Raw genomic sequence first — 18,612 nt, forward strand, 5'->3', positions numbered from 1 at the left:
GGAAAAGTAGGTTGGGTTTCCCCGGAAAACATGCTTTTCCAGAAACGATGGTGGGCGAAAATTCGGCGTAGTGTTATTTGAGGCCTAGTCCTTGAATCCTCTATTAAGATTGCCGTTTATATTTCTGGCACGCCTCCTGTGCTTGCATGACCGGCAAAAACGGAATCACGATTAACTGGAAGTGCTTAATTAGAAGATGGGACCTTCAAAGCCGAGAAAACGAGAGAGGGATAGATCAAAGTTGTTGCTGTTATTTCTACACCGCCCGATAGCTGGAGGTGTCTGCGGCGGTTCTCAAAAATCACACGCCGCAAATACAAGATAATAAAAACCTTTTAATGTAGAAAGTTTAAAACCGACTCAAAACAGCGGTTCCAGTAAGATATCCAACCTGATTAAAACAACGGAGTGTCGTCAACTTCTCTTTGTTTTAAAAAGAAAACTCAAATTTCCTGTCTTATCATAGAATCATAGAATAGCAGAGTTGGAAGGGGCCTACAAGGCCATTGAGTCCAACCCCCTACTCAATGCAGGAATCCACCCTAAGTCTTCTGGGATCAGAAGACAGTACCCTCTGGGCCTGCGTCATTGCTACATGCAATGGTGATTTCGAGTGTCGTCCGTTCACCAGAATTCAGCCCCAAGCCACATGCGACTGGGGCAGATCCAGCTGTTTAAACCCGGGAGCTTCAAGGGGAATTTTGGGAGCAAGGAAGCATGCACAGAAAGAGGTTTTGCTCCCATCCAGGGTCACTTCTGGCATGGGAGGTTGGTTGAGAATAAACGTCTTTGCCCGTGGTACTCTAAAACTCAAGTCTTCTGTGGTTTATACGTTATCGGGACAGAAGAAGGGCGGAATTCAGGGTGGGTCCCAGCAGTCTCACCCAACTATGCTAATTTAGAGCGAGGGTGTTCAACGTTTTTCAGTCTGAGAGCCGGCGTTCTCTCGGGGGCCTGCATGCCATTGGTGGGTGGGGCTAAAGGCAGAAGTGGGTGTGGCCAAGACCACCAAAGACACTAGCATATATTTCAGCTTAACGCTTACTGCCAGTAACCAAGCCTGAGGTCAGGCGAAGCCGGTGTGTGTGAAGGGCTAAACTGGGGCAGTTTTTGGCCTGAGATACAACATCCGTTCTAAAGGGTAGGCTCAGCCGACCTGGTTATTATGCTGAGGGTCATGGTATTTAACACTCAAGTTGCATCAGGTTTACAGAAGACAACAGAAATGTTTAGAACATGAAACTTCACTAGTTTACGCCACCTGTAAAATGGGCACATTTTTCTAGCCTGGCTGCAGCTGGGAAGACGTTCCCACTTTACACAGCCTTCCACAGTACAGCGTCCTCCACATGTGTTGGAATACAACTCCCATCCATCTCCGCCAGCTATAGCTGTGCTGGCTGGGGGCGATGGGGGTTGTAGTCCAACACATCTAGGTGGTGTTGGGTTGAGGAAGATGGCGATCCCTCTATGCCTGCTTTACGCCTTGAGCCTTGGTGTAGAGCCTGTGGATGAGAAGAGGCACTAGCTCTGAACACCTATTCCTAGTTCTTGTGTTGTCCTCATAGAATAGCAGAGTTGGAAGGGGCCTACAAGGCCATCGAGTCCAACCCCCTCCTCTGGGTGCCTACTCCGAGGGAAGCTTGGAGCACGGCAACAAGGGAGAGGGCCTTCTCTGTGGTGCCCCCCCCCCCCATTTCTGGAATAATCTCCCCGATGAGGCTCGCCTGGCACCAACATTGTTATCTTTTCAGCGCCAGGTCAAGACTTTTCTTTTCTCCCGGGCATTTAACAGCATATGTTGAGTTTTAACTGACTCCAGAACTGCCTTTGGCCTGGCTGAGAGTTTAAAAAATGGTTTTAAACGTTAGCTGTTTTAATGGTTTTAAATTTTGCGTACCGATTTTTAATGTTCAGTCTTTTTATCTTTGTAAACCGCCCAGAGAGCTTCAGCTATGGGGCAGAATAATAATAATAATAATAATAATAATAATAATAATAATAATAATAGTGCTTTTGGCATATGGCACTAGTCTGATTTATGGATAGGTTGTTAGACATGGCCTCATATAAACTACCTTCTTCTTCAGTTGGAATTCCATCCCTGGGACAAAACTGGATTGAACTATCAGGGCAGTTAGTCGTTTGCACAGGCTGTCTGGCCGTCAGCGAACCGTTTGGATCCGGCCTGTTTGCATCCGGCAAAGCAGCTGGACCGGGAAGGATCTCCGTTTTGGCTTTTCACAGCCTCCACAGCCTCCCTGCCCCAAACTCCATCGCCTTTTGCTGACACGGCCTGCCTGTTTGCAAAAGGTAAGAAATGAACACGGCGGCCGCGTCCCCTGTATCTGTTTGCAAAGCCATCTCGGGATGCTGTTTTGGGGAACTGGCTAAGGTCAGAGAAAGACGAATGAGGTATCAGATGAAATCATAGAACACAGCACAATGCGTGGGGTGGATGGGTGAATTGCATTTTTGCCTGTTTGCCCCCCAAATTGGATCAAGTTGACGAAATTAGACAAATGCATAAAGACACTCCCGGAGAGAGAGAGAGAGAGAGAGAGAGAGAGAGAGAGAGAGAGAGAGAGAGAGACGAAACACAGACTCAAAACCTCTGCAGCTACTGACTACGAAATCTTTGGCTCCAAGTAAATTGAATCGTACCTTCCCGGCTATTGGCTCGGCCACCGAGATGCTACGGAACGTTTACAGACATCCCAATTGCTTTCAAACCTGGGGGAGGAGCGAGGGTGGACTGATCAGCAGACAGAGCAGGGTGCAAAAGATGTAGGGGGGGGAAAGGGGCCTACAAGGCCATCGAGTCCAACCCCCTGCACAATGCAGGAATCCACCCTAAAGCATCCTTGATAGATGGTTGTCCAGCTGCCTCTTGAAGGCCTCTAGTGTGGGAGAGCCCACAACCTCCCTAGGTCACTGGTTCCATTGTCGTACTGCTCTAACTGTCAGGAAGTTTTTCCTGATGTCTAGCCGGACTCTGGCTTCCTGTAACTTGAGCCCGTTATTTCGTGTCCTGCACTCTGGGAGGATCGAGAAGAGATCCTGGCCCTCCTCTGTGTGACAAACTTTCAAGTATTTGAAGAGTGCTCTCATGTCTCCCCTCAATCTTCTCTTCTCCAGGCTAAACATGCCCAGTTCTTTCAGTCTCTCTTCATAGGGCTTTGTTTCCAGACCCCTGATCATCCCAGTTGCCCTCTTCTGAACACGCTCCAGCTTGTCTGCATCCTTCTTGAATTGTGGAGCCCAGAACTGGACGCAATACTCTAGATGAGGCCTAACCAGGGCCGAATAGAGAGGAACCAGTACCTCACGCGATTTGGAAGCTATTAGTGCTGCCCAAAATAGCATTTGCCTTCCTTGCAGCCCTATCGCACTGTTGGCTCATATTCAGCTTTTGATCTACAACAATTCCAAGATCCTTCTCGTTTGTAGTATTGCTCAACTATTGTTAGTTGAGTCACTCTCAATCCACGGGCCTGGGCACACTGGGTGGAGCGTGTGCCAGTTCCCAGCAGGCCGTAATGAACTAATAGATCAAATCATGAAAAGGCTGCTGTGAAGTCAAAGCAGCCGCCCACCGAGGGAGGCTGGCCGTTGCCTCCCTGTCTGGTGTGATGTTCTGGCCTTGCTCTTTTCATTCAGGCCCCTCCTTAAAGGTATGAATGTGTGTGTGTGTTACGAATCTCATGGTGCTCCTAACGATCAGAGAAGTTGGATCGTCCAGTCGACCCCAACACAGAGATGCAAGAGAATTACATACCCCTGGACAAGTGCCTTTGGGGATCTCTGCTTTGGGATTGCCGCTTCCCAGTGAGAAGACACACGGAGATCAACGACTCGTGCAGAGACACAGGAGAATGTGGTGTGGAAGGGGAGGAGGATACACAAGCCCTGCTGCACCAGGGCAGAGCATGTGAAAGCCCCTCACCAAATGCCTAGCTCTGACTGGCTGAGGGTTGTCAACAGATCTCTGGGTAGCCTCACGTCAGATTTTAGCTGCGGGGTGGATGACCTGATCAGAGTTGCCGCTGGACAAAACTCTCCCCGAACCTAGAAAACTAGCCCACTGGGAGCTTTCTCTCTGACTTGCTACCTTTCTAAGCGGAAGGCACTGTTGCATTCATTGCATTAATTTACATGTTATTGAATGGAGGAGTGCTGCGTCGTGCAAGTCCTCCCTGGCAGCAGGAGGCAGAGGAGCCCAGAGGCGCATCAACCTCCTCAATAAGGACTAGGCCCCTGCCTTGCTCCAATTATCAACTGAAAAGCTTTGACTCTAGCATTTATAAAGCACATTTCTGGCATTCAGATCGCTATATATCACAGAATCATAGAATTGCAGAGTTGGAAGGGGCCTAGAAGGCCATCTAGTCCAACCCCCTGCTCAATGCAGGAATCCACCCTAAAGCATCCCTGACAGATGGTTGTCCAGCTGCCTCTTGAAGGCCTCTAGGGTGGGAGAGCCCACCACCTCCCTAGGTCATTGGTTCCATTGCCATACCGCCCTAACAGTCAGGAAGGTTTTCCCTGATGTTTTGTCGTACCGTTCTAACAGTCAGGAAGTTTTTCCTTGATGTTTTGTCATACTGCTCTAACCGTCAGGAAGCTTTTCCTGACATCCAGCTTCCTGTAGCTGGAGCCCATTATGCCACGTCCTGCACTTTGGGAGGATTGAGAAGAGATAGGTAGGGCTGTATTATTATCTACGTATTACAAGCTCAGGGGTGCGGATGATGAAAGGCAATTGATTGTCTAGAGCCATTCTAGGGAGTCTGCGTGTAGGATGACCCAATGCCAAGGGCTGCAATATCTTTTATAGTGACGCAGGGCTAGGAATGGCATCCCTAACATTTCGTCTTTTACTCAACCCCCAAAGTGGCTCAGGGCTCACTTTCCAGTGGTGGGCGGGGCCAAAGGAAAAACAAAGGGGCGTGGCTAAAATACAAAAATGCCCCCATATTTGCTCTTGCTGCCAGTAACTAAGGAGGTGCATTTCAACAGAGAGAAAAAAACCCTGCACCAAAGTTTGGGAAAACAACACATGATTGGTGTTCAGGGGGAAAGGGTGGGGCCCAGAGAAAGGGGGCAGGGCCATCTGGGAAATCCCAGAGAGCTGGGCCAGATTTAGGTTTCAGGCCTGTCCTAAACTGTCCCAGGGTTAGAGCCCTGTCTCTCTTTCCACTTGATCTACTCTATCGATATCTCAGGTGTGGGGCTGGCCGGCTGACCGGTTAAAAGCAGAGTCCACTGTGCTCCTGTGTCTGTAACAGTAGGCTGCCTTGCAAAAATAAATAAATAAATCGGCAGGCGAAGCTCTTCAAGGTACGGCAACCGACGGGATCTACCAGCTAATCTGGAACGTTCAAATTGCTCTTACAAGAGACCGGTCCAAAACGTTGGCCTTTAAAAAGTTGGAAGAGAGCATCACTAAATGGCATCAACAGAGCTACAAGCCAGTCTGTGGATTACACAAACAGGGAGAGACATCTCAGGATGCTATAGAAAGGTTTATTATTGGGCTTTTGTATAATAGCACCCTGAGACGCCTCTCCCTTTTTTGTGAACGCCTTAGTTGCTCACCCGCCTTGCACCCTGGTTTGCGGGTTACCCAACTTCCTCGTTTCCATAGGCTTTCGGAAACGGTGGATAAAGAAAACGTCGGGGACGTCCGTTGCGAAATTACACTGCCTTTGATCTTACCCCCAGCCTCCATCCAACAAGAAACACCTACATTATATAGTTGTGGTTTTCAAACTTTGCGTTTCTTTCCCCGCAAACTACTTGGGTCTTACTTATTTGTTGCATTTCTATACCGCCCAGTGGCAACGTGATCCATGTTGCTTTTGGTCTACAGACATGGCAATACCAGTTTATAAGTAAATAAATAAAACTTCTGGATTGAATACGAAGGGGGCGGGGGGCGGAGAATTATTTTTCTTCAGTGCTGTGTATTATGAAAATATCCGGCATATTATGAAAATCGCAGGCCCTAGGCCAGGCCGTTCAGAGCCTATTTGTTAACCCGGCCCTGGCCCAAACAGCCCCGGTCTCTGTTATCAGAAGAAATGAATCGAGGGAAGATATTTTTGACTGTTCTGCAAGCTTTCTGTGGACCGCCTGACTGCGGGCTGCAGTTTCAGAACCTCTGCAGTTAGAAACCGCAGCCCGTACCACGTGCAGAGTTCGGTGGGCAGGGAGGAAGGTGGTCTTTCCCATATTGGAAAACTAACTGGATGAAATGTGGGGGGTTTAAAAGAGTGGTGCCCATGTGAACACCCCACGAGCCATTCAGTTCAGTGCAGGCTACTGATTGGGCCTTACCAATGTTGTCAAACAACCGTCAAGCCAAGATGTGGGGCTTTAACCTCGAACCCGTCCACCTGTGTGGCTTGTTTGGTTATTAGTTTAAACACTTCTGCATTAGAACGAGGCATTCCCGTTGGGGCAATTAAGAGATTAAATTGGGCACCGGTTCCTTTTGCCTCTTATTCTGCAAATCCCACATCCGCCCCGTTCCTAAATCAGGAGTGAACAAGCCAACGAATAAAAAAAATCAAACTTATGTTTCTCTGCCTTGCCCCGATCCTGGTCTTCTCCCCAAATCTTGCTGTATCCCAGGTTCCATATGGGTCTGTTTGCTCCATTTGGTTTTAAAGAAAGGGGTGCCATTGGTATGGATGAGGGGGACAGATACAATTATCCCCATGCCTCGGAATAAGTTCGCCCAAGAGGGTGCGGGGTTCTTTGCCCACGAAAGAATTCTCCCGATTAGTTCTGGGCCGTAGGTAACCATCCGGGGCCACGGAAGAGAACAGAGACCTCTCTTTAATTATTTCCTCTATATTTCTCAGGCATATCAAGCGATATCTTAGAGCACAATTCCTTTATTGTCCCCCATCTCCTTCCACCCTTGCCCCGAGAAAGGACTTTCAGTATTTCTCCTGCCTAAGAGATCTCCTTTACGCTTTCCACCTCCTCTCTGAGAACCGTTGTCCTAATTTGGGTTAAGCAGACACGCCAATAATAACCCAAATATTTGCAATTCGTTTTTGGGGGTGGCGGGGCGTGGGGAACAGGACATCAAAATTCTCCAGGGGCTTCCTGGAAACGACGCCAGTTTCACACCCTCAATTATTAAAGTATCGCTGTTATATAACGACGGATTGGAGTCACCAAGCCCAGCCCTGGGAATATGTTTTTGTCGATGGTTTTTTCCATGAAATTTTATAGTTCGACAAATTCTTGGGCAGATTCTAAAAAGTGTCTGTGTGTGTGTGTGTGTGTGTGAGAGAGAGAGAGAGAGAGTTTGGGGAATACATAGCAAAACCTTATCATGTATACACGGAAGCACGTCTCATTGAATTCGGTTCTCCTTTCTTCTAAGGGAGTATGGTTTAAAACTGCAGCCTGGAAGCACAATTCTAATGCATGTTGACTCGGGCAGGGGTCTCACCTTGGCGATCCAGGTGCCTTAGTTTTGGGGTTCTCCAAACAGCCAATTGTCATAAATGCTTCATCTTGGGGGAGCAAAGTAGACTCAGGGTTGCCGGTTGCCAAATCGCAAGACTGCTGGATCTTTTGGGGGTACTTCTACACCGTACAGAAATACCCATCCTCTCCTTCCACACAACCACCGGTCTTTATTTGAACCACCTTTCCCCACAAGCGAGGGCGACCTGCGGCCCTCGGCTGCAACTCCCGGCCAACAAATGGAGAACACACCAGGATGTACAGGTAATGAGAAAGTGGTGCTGGGGGAGCCTGGCCGTTCAGAAACATGAACAAATGCAGGACAAAAGGCATTCAGGACGTGGCATTCAGAACCAGGTTTCTGAACAATCCAGAATGGATTGTGGCCGTGGGAGGGGGCGGTGGGATTTCAGTGGCGGTGGGAAAGCTCCACAGCAAGGTTTACTGGTCCAGGTGCTTTTGTAAACAAACCAGTATAGACGGCCCATATGCTTTTAAGAACAGATGCTGTTCGTAAATGCCGTTCAGAAACATGAACAAATGCAGGACAAAAGGCATTCAGGACGTGGAAGGATTTGCGAGAAGTATAGAGCTTCACTTAATGATTCCTAACAACAGCGTGCCTTCTGACAACTCGCAGAGGAAAAACAACAGCCCCGAGGATCACACACACACACACACACACACGCCAACACATACTGTGGAAAGGTCTTTCTCCACCTGGCGACATTCATGAACTCTCCAATAATTTCCTGTCGGTTTCAAAGCTACACGGGCGCCCTGTTCTTTGGGCGGAAGGCAGGCGAGTCGAACAAAAACAACATAATTGTCCCAGAATACGTTATCAGCTGCTTCGCCGGCGGCAGCCAGGGCGCACTCAGGTTGCACACAGGGCAGGGCCTGAGTGTTCATGTGCCTGCATCGGTGGGCATGTGCGCTAGAGCCAAGGGGCACGCATCCTCACCCGCTCAGAGAGTTCTCTTCGAAAGATTCTCTGGGGGAAGGAAACCGAAGCCTGGAAGGTGACAACGCTAGAAATTCACGCAGACGGAAATCTGATCACGACAGTCAAAGCTGGCCTTACCCAACCTGGTGCCCTCCGGACGTTGTGGGTTTTCGACGGTCTTCAGCCAAGGGAGTTGTAGTCCGAAAGATCTGGAGGGCACCAGGCTGCTCAAAATATTGGGACAGAGGAGGGGCCAGAAAACAGAGAGTGCCCCCCCAGGCACCACAGTCACACAGGGGACAGAACTGTTTGGGGAATTGGACAGAACTCAGCTGTAAAAAGCACTAGCTTCACAGGTCTAAGGTTCAATTAAATGCTGCAAAAGGTTCCTGCCTGAAATCCCAGGAAATGGCTTCCAGTACTAAGTGAGGACCTGGCTTTCGGCATAAGGCATCTTCGGATGAGGGGGAAGAGAGATACATTTGCTCCCAAGGGCTGTCACATGTAGGGGCAGAAGGTCTGCTCCCTGCTGTATCTAAGCCCCTTAGAAAAGCCACCCACCCACCCACCTCCAGTTCCAAATACTGAGACGCTGAATGGATATTCCTGAATGGATTTTAAAAACAAAATCAAATATAAGCTCATTTGGAATGCACTTGGTGCTTTTCAAAACCTGGAGGTCTGTCATCTGAGGATACTGTTGCTTTAATGGGTTTTTTTTCCCACCAGCATTTTATAGTGGAGTGGGTCCGAAGTCTTAGAAAATGTAGGTTTTGGTTGCTGCTAAAGGGTTCAGAAGCTTTCCCCCTTTTCAAAAATCCTGATGTGTTTGGGTGGGTGGGTGGGAAATACCCACCGCCCAGGACATACGTACACGCCCGAGGCCTATAGCTCAGAACGAGGGTTGCCAACTTCTTCTTTTCCGGCCTGGCTCCTGTATCTTTTTAATAGTATTGTGATTTGTGGGTATCTGTGGCCGTCCCCCTCATGGCATGAATAAGCACAATCACCTGTTCGTGTCTGCAGATCAGGCGACTCCCCCCTCCACGTGATCTGTTTTAAAGTCTATTTGCAATAAAAATAATAATAATAAAAATAAAAAAAACCCAAACCAGCAACTTCACCCTTAGGTACGCAATCCCAGAAGGCCTTATGGACGATCACTTCGGTTCCCCTAGACTTTAATGCGAGAGCAGCTTCAAATTGACTCAGCAAATGTCATTTTCCTCTCTTTTCCTGTCTTTTCTTCCACAGACCCATCTCCCCGACACACACACACACAAATTAGTACGGCGCACACCTGCCAAACGGCGTCCATTAATCACGGTTTGGATCAGCAAACCCAAAGGCAGAATAAGATGCTTCCAGTTCTTTCTGCCTTTCTCCCGCCATCGCTAGAAGTTGGACTTTGCTTATTTTTCAAAATCAAGGGTACCTTATGCAACGCTGCCGTTACAATCTTTTAAAAGAAAGAAAAAACTTAAAATGTTCTTAATTATACTTCAGTTCTCAATTGCATTCTTTCAAGGTGTACTAAATGGATCGTGTTGCACTTTCTATCCCCTTTAAAGTGGTACTTGAGGTCAGAGTGGTATTTACAAGCGGGGGGGGGGGAGAGATTATCACCATCATCATCATCTTGCATCTCTCCTCCCTGCTTACCTACAAAAAGTTCGAGCTGCTCGTAATTTTAATTTAACGACCCCAAAAATCCTCAGATTTTTTAAAAAAAGAAACGGCAAGAGGTAGAAACTTGGTTCTTTTATATAGCTCGGAATAAAAGGGCCGCAATGGCAAGTCAGCCCCCGGCGTTGGACGGCTTTCGCCAGGAAATTTGGAAAGGGATCCAATAAAAGACGAAAGCCTTCTGTTTTGAAAGCAAGAAGTCCCAGGAGTTGTGTCAAACTGGCGTATTTAAACTTGGAATCCCTCCCTCTGGCAGGGAACGTGTCCCCCAGCGCCGAGGCCCAGGTTCGGCTAAAAATATGCATTTCCTCTCCACTGCCCGAAGGTATATCATTATTATGGTTAGTTGTTGGTTTTTTTAAGGCAAAAAAATTGTTCTTTTCCAAATAAAAATAAAAATCCAAGAGCTCTCCGGCCGTAGACAGAATGGGACTTAGTGGTTAGTGTAGGTGAGGGCCTTTAAAATGGGGGGTGGTCTGGCCCCTCCCTGCCTCTCTCTAAAATAAATAAATGAAGCGATTGGAGGAAATAAAGTAAGAGACCGTCCTATCGTCTGGCTCTCTCAAAGGCTCCCTAAGCCCGGCCAGTTCAGCCAGCCGAAATTGGCTAAACGCCCTTAGGCGGTCCCCACGCCTTGAATAAGTTAGGGTCCCCTCACCCCTCTGCTTTCTCCCAGCTGGTTTCGAACCCGGCTCCCCAGCCCAGGGGATGTTTGAATAGACCCCCACCCTCCATCCCATTGACAGTCAACTCGTCTCCATTTCTAGCCAGCCTGCGGATGGTTAAACACCCGGCTTTCTATTCATAGTGCCTCTTTTTTTTTCTCCTTCCCCCCCCTCCTGTTGTTGCAAATCTTCCTGCTCGACCTTCTGCCATCTGTTCCTATATCCCCACCCGCCCGCCTCCTCCATCTGAAAACTGCTTTTTCTCTCTTGCCTGGCTCTGATGGCCTTCTTGACCTGAAAGGTTCCCTACACATCTCCGGCCACAGTTTTGCAATCCACAAATGTCTCCCATGCGCTTACCAGTTTTTTGTTTTTTTTGTGAGTGTGTGTGTCTCCAGGCGGTACAATTCCAAGCAATGGTTGGCTCCGTCTCTCTCAACCTCACCTTGTTTTTTGCCTTGTTTCCTATCCGTTTTCCTTAGCTGATTCGAATCCGCTACCCCCACCTCAGGCAGGCGTATACACACACATCCCAAATACAACCTGGTTTTTCCCCCCCCTTCCACCCATCGCCAGATGCAGCGTCCAGTGTGGTCGCCTTACCTTTATGCATGCCGGTGTATTTATCCTTAATGACTGTCAACTCGTAGATTTTGCCAAACTGTTCAAAGATGGGTTTAAGGTCTTTCTCCTCTAAATTCCGGGGGATTTGTCCGATGAAAAGTTTGATGGCATCTGGTTCCTTCATTGGTCCAAAAAGGAGCAAGCTGGGGTGAGCCTCAAATTCAGGATGATAACCAAAAAGGAAAAGGAAAAAAGGAGAGAAAAAAGGAGGAACAAAAATAAAGCGGAGTCCCAACGTCGACTTGACGCTTTTCCGTGTGGCGAAACAGACAAAGAACTCCAAAGCCACCCAGCAGTTTGAGAGGCGAAAATCCCCCTCCGATCTCGCTTTAATTGAACGGCATTTCCGCCCCCTTCTCCCAAATCCCTCTATTACAATCTTATAAAAAGCAAAAAAAAGAAAAAGAAGAAAAGATTTCTCTCGGCTTTTCCTGGTGCAAAAATAAAATAGTATTATTATTATTATTATTTTTAAAAAAGATACTAAGCCGAGAGTTCTACGCTTCGGCCTTTATTCCCGGACCGTGCACGAGTCCCACCGCTTCATCCTAATTCTTCTGATCGCGCAATTACAAAGCTTGTGAGCAGTTAATTAGTTTATCGATTAACTTTCCTCGATGAGGCTGAGATTCTTGGGTTTGTTGTGAAATGCCCCCCCCTCCCCGGCTTGCTTGCTTATCGATTCATTTCGTGCACCCCCCCGCCTGCCTTTTTCGTCCCCTCCCACGCCCTTTCCCCCCCTTTTTTCTGTTTTTAATTATTATTTCCTTCCTTCCTTCCTTCCCTCCCCCCCCCAGCCCAGCCACGAGCTCAGTGTCAGCTGCTTTTGCAGGCTTGATGCTCCCTTCCTTTAATGGATCTAGAGCCAGGTTTCAAATCTTTTTCTTTACCAACAAAAACCTCCTGCAAGCCCGCCCTCCGTTCCCCTGACTAATAACCATGTCAGAGTAAGGGACCGGCAACAAATTACTGGCCCAGGGAAAAGGTGCACAAACAGGGCGATTTCTTCCTGAGAAGGGAGGTCTTTGTTATTTCTCGGCTCAGCTTTCAAGTGCAACCTAGAGACTCGGCTAAATGCAAAGTGCCCTTAGCACCCCCTCTTTGATTTCCATCCCAGGGGCTGAGCAAGGGGGGGGAAGAGGCCATAGCTCAGCAGGAGACCCCGGGTTCAATCTGCGGCCTCTCTAGGTAGGGCTAGGAATAATCCCTCTCTGAAATCCCAGAGAGCTGTAGCTGCCAGTCCGTGTCAACAATACTGGGTCTCGCTCGGGGTCAGGCAGCTTCCTATGTTTGTGTTCGGAACAATGAGGACTAGAATATTTATTTTTAGGGAAAGGGCCACTGCTGCCAGTCAGAGTTGACAATATTGGGCTAGATGGATTGAAGGTCTGACTCAGCATTTTATAGAATCATAGAATAGTAGAGTTGGAAGGGGCCTCTAAGGCCATCGAATCCAACCCCCTGCTCAATGCAGGAATCCACCCTAAAGCATCCCTGACAGATGGTTGTCCAGCTTCCTCTAGTGTGGGAGAGTCCACCACCTCACTAGGTCATTGGTTCCATTGCCGTACTGCTCTAACAGTCTGGAAGTTTTTCCTGATGTCCAGCCGGAATCTGGCTTCCTGTCACTTGAGCCCGTTATTCCGTGTCCTGCACTCTGGGAGGATCGAGAAGAGATCCTGGCCCTCCTGTGTGTGACAACCTTTCAAGTCTTTGAAGAGTGCTCTCATGTCTCCCCTCAATCTTCTCTTCTCCAGGCTAAATGTGCCCAGTTCTTTCAGTCTCTCTATTTTATTTATTTATTTGTGACACTTGTATGCCACTGGATATAATAAAATCCTTCAGTGATTCAGGGCAGGATGCTGTGTTCTTATGTCAGAAGTTATGCCATTGCCTCAGCGGACAAGCTGCCTCTGCCTCTGGCTGCACTGGGAGGGTAAAGCCACTGCCCTACCTGACCAGGTCGTTGTAAGGATGACTGGGATAACGTATGTCCAGAGAGCTTTGAAAGCGAGATATAGTTAAGAACATCAGAGGAGCCCTGCTGGATCAGACCAAGGGTCCATCTAGTTCAGCACTCTGTTCACATAGTGGCCTACCAGTTATCAATGAGGAATCCCTAAGCAGGACACGGGTGCAACAGCACCCTCCCACCCATGTTCCCCAGCAACTGGTTTATATAGGCTTACTGCCTCGGATACTGGAGGTTGCAGGTAGCCATCAGGGCTAGTAGCCATGGATAGCCTTCTCATCCTCCAGGAACTGATCCAACCCCCTTTTAAAGCCATCCAAAGTGGTGGCCATCACTACATCCTGTGGTAGTTGAATTCCATTGTTTAACTCTGCGCTGTGTGAAGAAGTCCTTCCTTTTCATAGAATAGCAGAGTTGGAAGGGGCCTACAAGGCCATCGAATCCAACCCCCTGCTCAAGGCAGGAATCCACCCTAAAGTATCCCTGACAGATGGTTGTCCAGCTGCCTCTTGAATGCCTCTATTGTGGGAGAGCCCACAACCTCCCTAGGTAACTAGTTCCATTGTTGTACTGCTCTAACAGTCAGGATGTTTTTCCTGATGTTTTGTTGTACTGCTCTAACAGTCAGGATTTTTTTCCTGATGTCCTGCTGGAATCTGGCTTCCTGTAACTTGAGCTCATTATTTATTTGTCCTGAATCTGCCACCCATCAGCTTCATGGGATGACGCCCTTGGGTTCTAGGTTTACAGGAGAGGGAGAAAGATGTCTCCCGATCCACATTCTCCGCACCAGGCACAATTGTGTTATGTTTACATCCCACTTCTCTGCGGTGGGACCCAAGGCAGCATTCATGGGGACCTCTGGGGGCTCAGGACCCCGGGAACTGAGCAAGGCCAAGATGGTACGAGAAACTGATCAGAAAATACTCCGTCTTCGTGATTGGCTGCCTCAGCCATGGCAAGGCTGCGACAGCGTGTTACCTTTGGACCACACCCCAGACCAGCGCTTCGCAGGCTAAAACTCCCATTGTGGCTGTGGATAATGGGAGTTGTAGCCCAATTCATGGAGCGAAGGGTCCAAGTTGGGGAAGACTGCCCTTGACCTCTATAAGAAACTTGCAGCACGACCATATGTATGCTTACTCAGGAGTAAGCCCCACTGAGTTCCATAGGAATTAATAATTCCTAGGAAATGTGTTTAGTGGGGCAGGGTCCCCCCCGCAATGTTTTAACAGGAAGGAGTTATGAACATGTTCAGTTCACTCATAGCGTTCCAGGGGACTTAAAGGCCCTGAACTTTTGCTCCAAGTGCAAGAAAACAACCGTCTTTTAAGCGAAGCTGTGAGAAATGAAACCAAAATTACCTCTGAGATTTTCCTCCGTATTTGGGCTGTCTAAAGAACCACATTGTTCGCGCGAAGCTGCCGCCGTGCAGCTGTCGACGTAGCCTTTCGAGGCAGGGGTCAGACGGTGTGTTTGTCTCAGCCCTGCGTGCCAGCAAAGAACAGTGTCTTAGTCCCATCCTGGATGCAGAAGGACACACGCGCACGTAAAAAGGGCCCTGACGGATCGGGTCAGAGATCCATCGATCCCAGCATGCTGTTTCACCCAACGGCCAACCACATGCCCCAATGTGAAGTCCACAAGCAGGGCTCGAAGGGCAACAGCTGAGCTGTAGTTTATCTGTAGCGTGTGGTCACCTGGGATTCAATTGGTATTGGACCCCAATTCTGGCCCACCTGGGATTCCAGGGTTCTCCATGTAGGCTTGCTCCATTTCCCTGGCCCCAGTGCCTTTACCTGGTTAATGGGTGGCTTCCTTGCTTTTGCAAACTTTGGCTCTGCCCACCACTGGAATGCTCCCACCTCAAGAGCTGTTCTGAAATGGAATCCATCCCTCTGGCTAGGAAAAGTTCCACAACTCTAATTTAGCTAATAGCTGCTGATGGAGCTCCATGAATCTCAATCTCTCTCTCTCTCTCTCTTTTTCAGCCATTCAATCTAGCAGCTATCACCATCGCAAATCCCATAAGTTAGTTGTGCACGCTATGGAATTTAACTTTTGTGAACCGCCCAGAGAGCTCCGGCCATTGGGTGGTATAGAAATGCAATAAATAAATCAATAGTCCTTCCTTATTTTCCCCAATCCTCCGGATCAATCTTGTTGGGTGACATCATATCCTAGCAAGTTTCCTGGCAATTGTCTTACGCTTCCCACCCCGCCTTCTCCAGCCTGGTTATTTTGGACTTCAACTTCCATCAGCCCCACCCAGCATGGCCAACAGTCAGAAATGCTAGGAGTTGCCGTCCAGATATCTGGACGGCGCCAAGTTGGGGAGAGGTAGGTCGAAGCATAGTCATAAATATCCACTCACTCTTTTTTACTTCTCCGTTTACTTTTGGGGTACCATCTTTTTAGTTATATTGATCAGCAATAAATATAACCCCCTTTGCCTGCCCCCCCCCCACCTTGCAAAGCCATCCAGGTCATTATTCCAGATAAAGTCTTCCAATTCTCCCATCCCCAAGATATGAAATCAACAACTTTTCTGCATCCCGAGACGTGGGGCAGGGTGCTATCAGTATGCTGATGACACCCAAATATATTTCTCTATGCCTTCGATAACAGCGTCAGCTAAGGATAGTGTGTCTCCGCTGAATGAATGCTTGGAGGCGGTAATGGGCTGGATGAGGAAAAACAAACGGAAGTTGAATCCAGACAAGACGGAGGTGCTCGCTGTCAAATGTCATAACCTGGGTTTGGAGGTGTGTCAACCGGTTCTGGATGAGGTTACACTCCCCCTGAATTATTATTATTATTATTATTATTATTATTATTATTATTATTATTTATATAGCACCATCAATGTACATGATGCTGTACAGAGTAAAACAGTAAATAGCAAGACCCTGCCGCATAGGCTTACAATCTAATAAAATCATAGTAAAACAATAAGGAGGGGAAGAGAATGCAAACAGGCACAGGGTAGGGTAAGCAGGCACAGGGTAGGGTAAAACTAACAGTATAAAGTCCGCACAACATCAAGTTTTAAAAGCTTTAGGAAAAAGAAAAGTTTTTAGTTGAGCTTTAAAAGCTGCGATTGAACTTGTAGTTCTCAAATGTTCTGGAAGAGCGTTCCAGGCGTAAGGGGCAGCCGAAGAAAATGGACGAAGCCGAGCAAGGGAAGTAGAGGCCCTTGGGCAGGCGAGAAACATGGCATCAGAGGAGCGAAGAGCACGAGCGGGGCAATAGTGTGAGATGAGAGAGGAGAGATAGGAAGGAGCTAGACCGTGAAAAGCTTTGAAGGTCAACAGGAGAAGTTTATATTGGATTCTGAAGTGAATTGGAAGCCAATGAAGAGATTTCAGAAGCGGAGTAACATGGTCAGAGCGGCGAGCCAAGAAGATGATCTTTGCGGCAGAGTGGTGAACAGAAACCAACGGACTGATGTGAGAAGAAGGCTTGGAGGTGTTTCTAGATCCGTCGCTCCAAATGACAGCCCAGATAGATGCGACAGCCAGGAGTGCTTACTATCAGCTTCGGCTGATATGCCAGCTGCACCCCTTCCTAGAGTCGGAAGACCGAAAGACGGTCGTGCACGCGCTGGTAACTTCGAGGCTCGACTTCTGCGATGCACTCTACATAGGGCTACCTTTGTGCCTAGTCCAGAAACTTCAACCAGTTCAAAATAGGGCAGCCAGGTTGGTCACCGGTACACCTAGGGGTGACCACATCACACCAGTCTTAAAATCCCTTCACTGGCTGCCGATTAGTTTCCGGGCGAAGTATAAAGTGTTGGTTATCACCTTTAAAGCCCTACATGGTTTGGGTCCAGGCTACCTGCGGGATCGCCTTCTCCCGTACAATCCGCCCTGCACACTCAGGTCCTCTGGGAAGAATTTACTCCAGACGACAAAAACAAGGCTGACAACTATTACCCAGAGGACCTTCTCTTCTGCTGCTCCCAGACTGTGGAATGGCTCGTCAACAGATTCGTCAACAGTCTTCTGGAATTTAAGAAAGCCATAAAGACTGATCTCTTCTGGCAGGCCTCCCCAGCTGAATTTTAAGATGCCTTTTTTAATGGTGTGCTGCTTTTAATGATGCACTGGTTTTAAACGTTTGAATTAGTTGTATGTATTTTATGGCGTTTTTATTTGTGTTGTATCCTGCCTCGATCCAGGGGGAGAGGCGGGTAACAAATTATCATTATTATTATTATTATTATTATTATTATTATTATTATTATTATTAGTGTTGTTCATGAATACGCTTCCGGGTTTGATTTTCTTTGCAACATCTGGAAAATTTCCTCCCTTCCAGAGTAAAGAAAGGGGCTGGTTTATTTATTTATTCCCAAATCACACAGGAAGATAGTCACGAACCTTCACTGAGTTGCAATGTGAGGTTTACGTGCAGGATATAGAATCCAAAGTCTTTATTTTCACAATGCAAGTTTGAATTGTTTCTCTCCACGCGTCTGCTTATGTTTCAGGAGCACGAAATCCACACATGAAATCCAGCCCTTTATTTCTTGTGCTATGCAACAAAAGAGTGATTAAAAGTAAGGTTTAATTTGAGACACTCTGGCCCACGACGTTTTTTAAATGCGGAAGTTGAAACTGGGAACTGAGAAGCAATTACCTATATGTACCTGGAGATATAGTTATAAATACAGATACACACGCATTCTCCACCTAGGAAAGTACAAGGAGTCACTGAGCTTGGGTCACGCTAACCGCATTGACTTGCGCGGAGGTTTTAACACCGTATAGCCTACTAAATGCACAAAAGATTTTCACAGCACAGGAAAGGAGAAGTCATCTGCTATTTTTGAATTTCTGGATGCATTTAAAGGGGCAAGGAAAACAACAGTACAAAGGAATGTTATGCCAAAGCAAAAGTGGGGAACACAGAGAAGGAAAGATTCCCCCCCCCTAAACTGCTGCATTTCAGCCTTCTCAACACAACTGTGCTATCTCCAGTATCAGTGGCAGTAAGCCTATATACACCAGTTGCTGGGGAACATGGGTGGGAGGGTGCTGTTGCACCATGTCCTGCTTGTGGGTTCTCAGTGGACAGCTGGTCGGCCACTGTGCGAACAGAGCGTTGGACTAGATGGACCCTCAGCCTAACTCAGCAGGGCTCTTCTGATGTTATGAACGGCCCAAGATTTGGCCTGATTATGGCAAATAACATATACAGCTCTTTGTCAGAAAGAGCTATATAAA

The 18,612-nt window shown here is 47.8% G+C and overlaps 1 protein-coding gene across 1 annotated transcript in view; it reads right to left on the bottom strand.

Moving 5' to 3' along the window:
• Nucleotides 1-11,598, bottom strand: part of CELF3 (CUGBP Elav-like family member 3) — a 68,917-nt gene extending 57,319 nt beyond the window's left edge. The window contains exon 1 of the mRNA XM_063146046.1: nucleotides 11,389-11,598. Coding sequence (XP_063002116.1) covers nucleotides 11,389-11,533 — 145 coding nt within the window. The 5' untranslated portion in view covers nucleotides 11,534-11,598. The remainder of the gene's footprint in view (nucleotides 1-11,388) is intronic.
• Between the last annotated feature and the right edge of the window lie 7,014 nt (nucleotides 11,599-18,612).

The sequence above is a fragment of the Elgaria multicarinata genome, chromosome 21, assembly GCF_023053635.1.
Source record: "Elgaria multicarinata webbii isolate HBS135686 ecotype San Diego chromosome 21, rElgMul1.1.pri, whole genome shotgun sequence".
Lineage (NCBI taxonomy): Eukaryota > Metazoa > Chordata > Lepidosauria > Squamata > Anguidae > Elgaria > Elgaria multicarinata.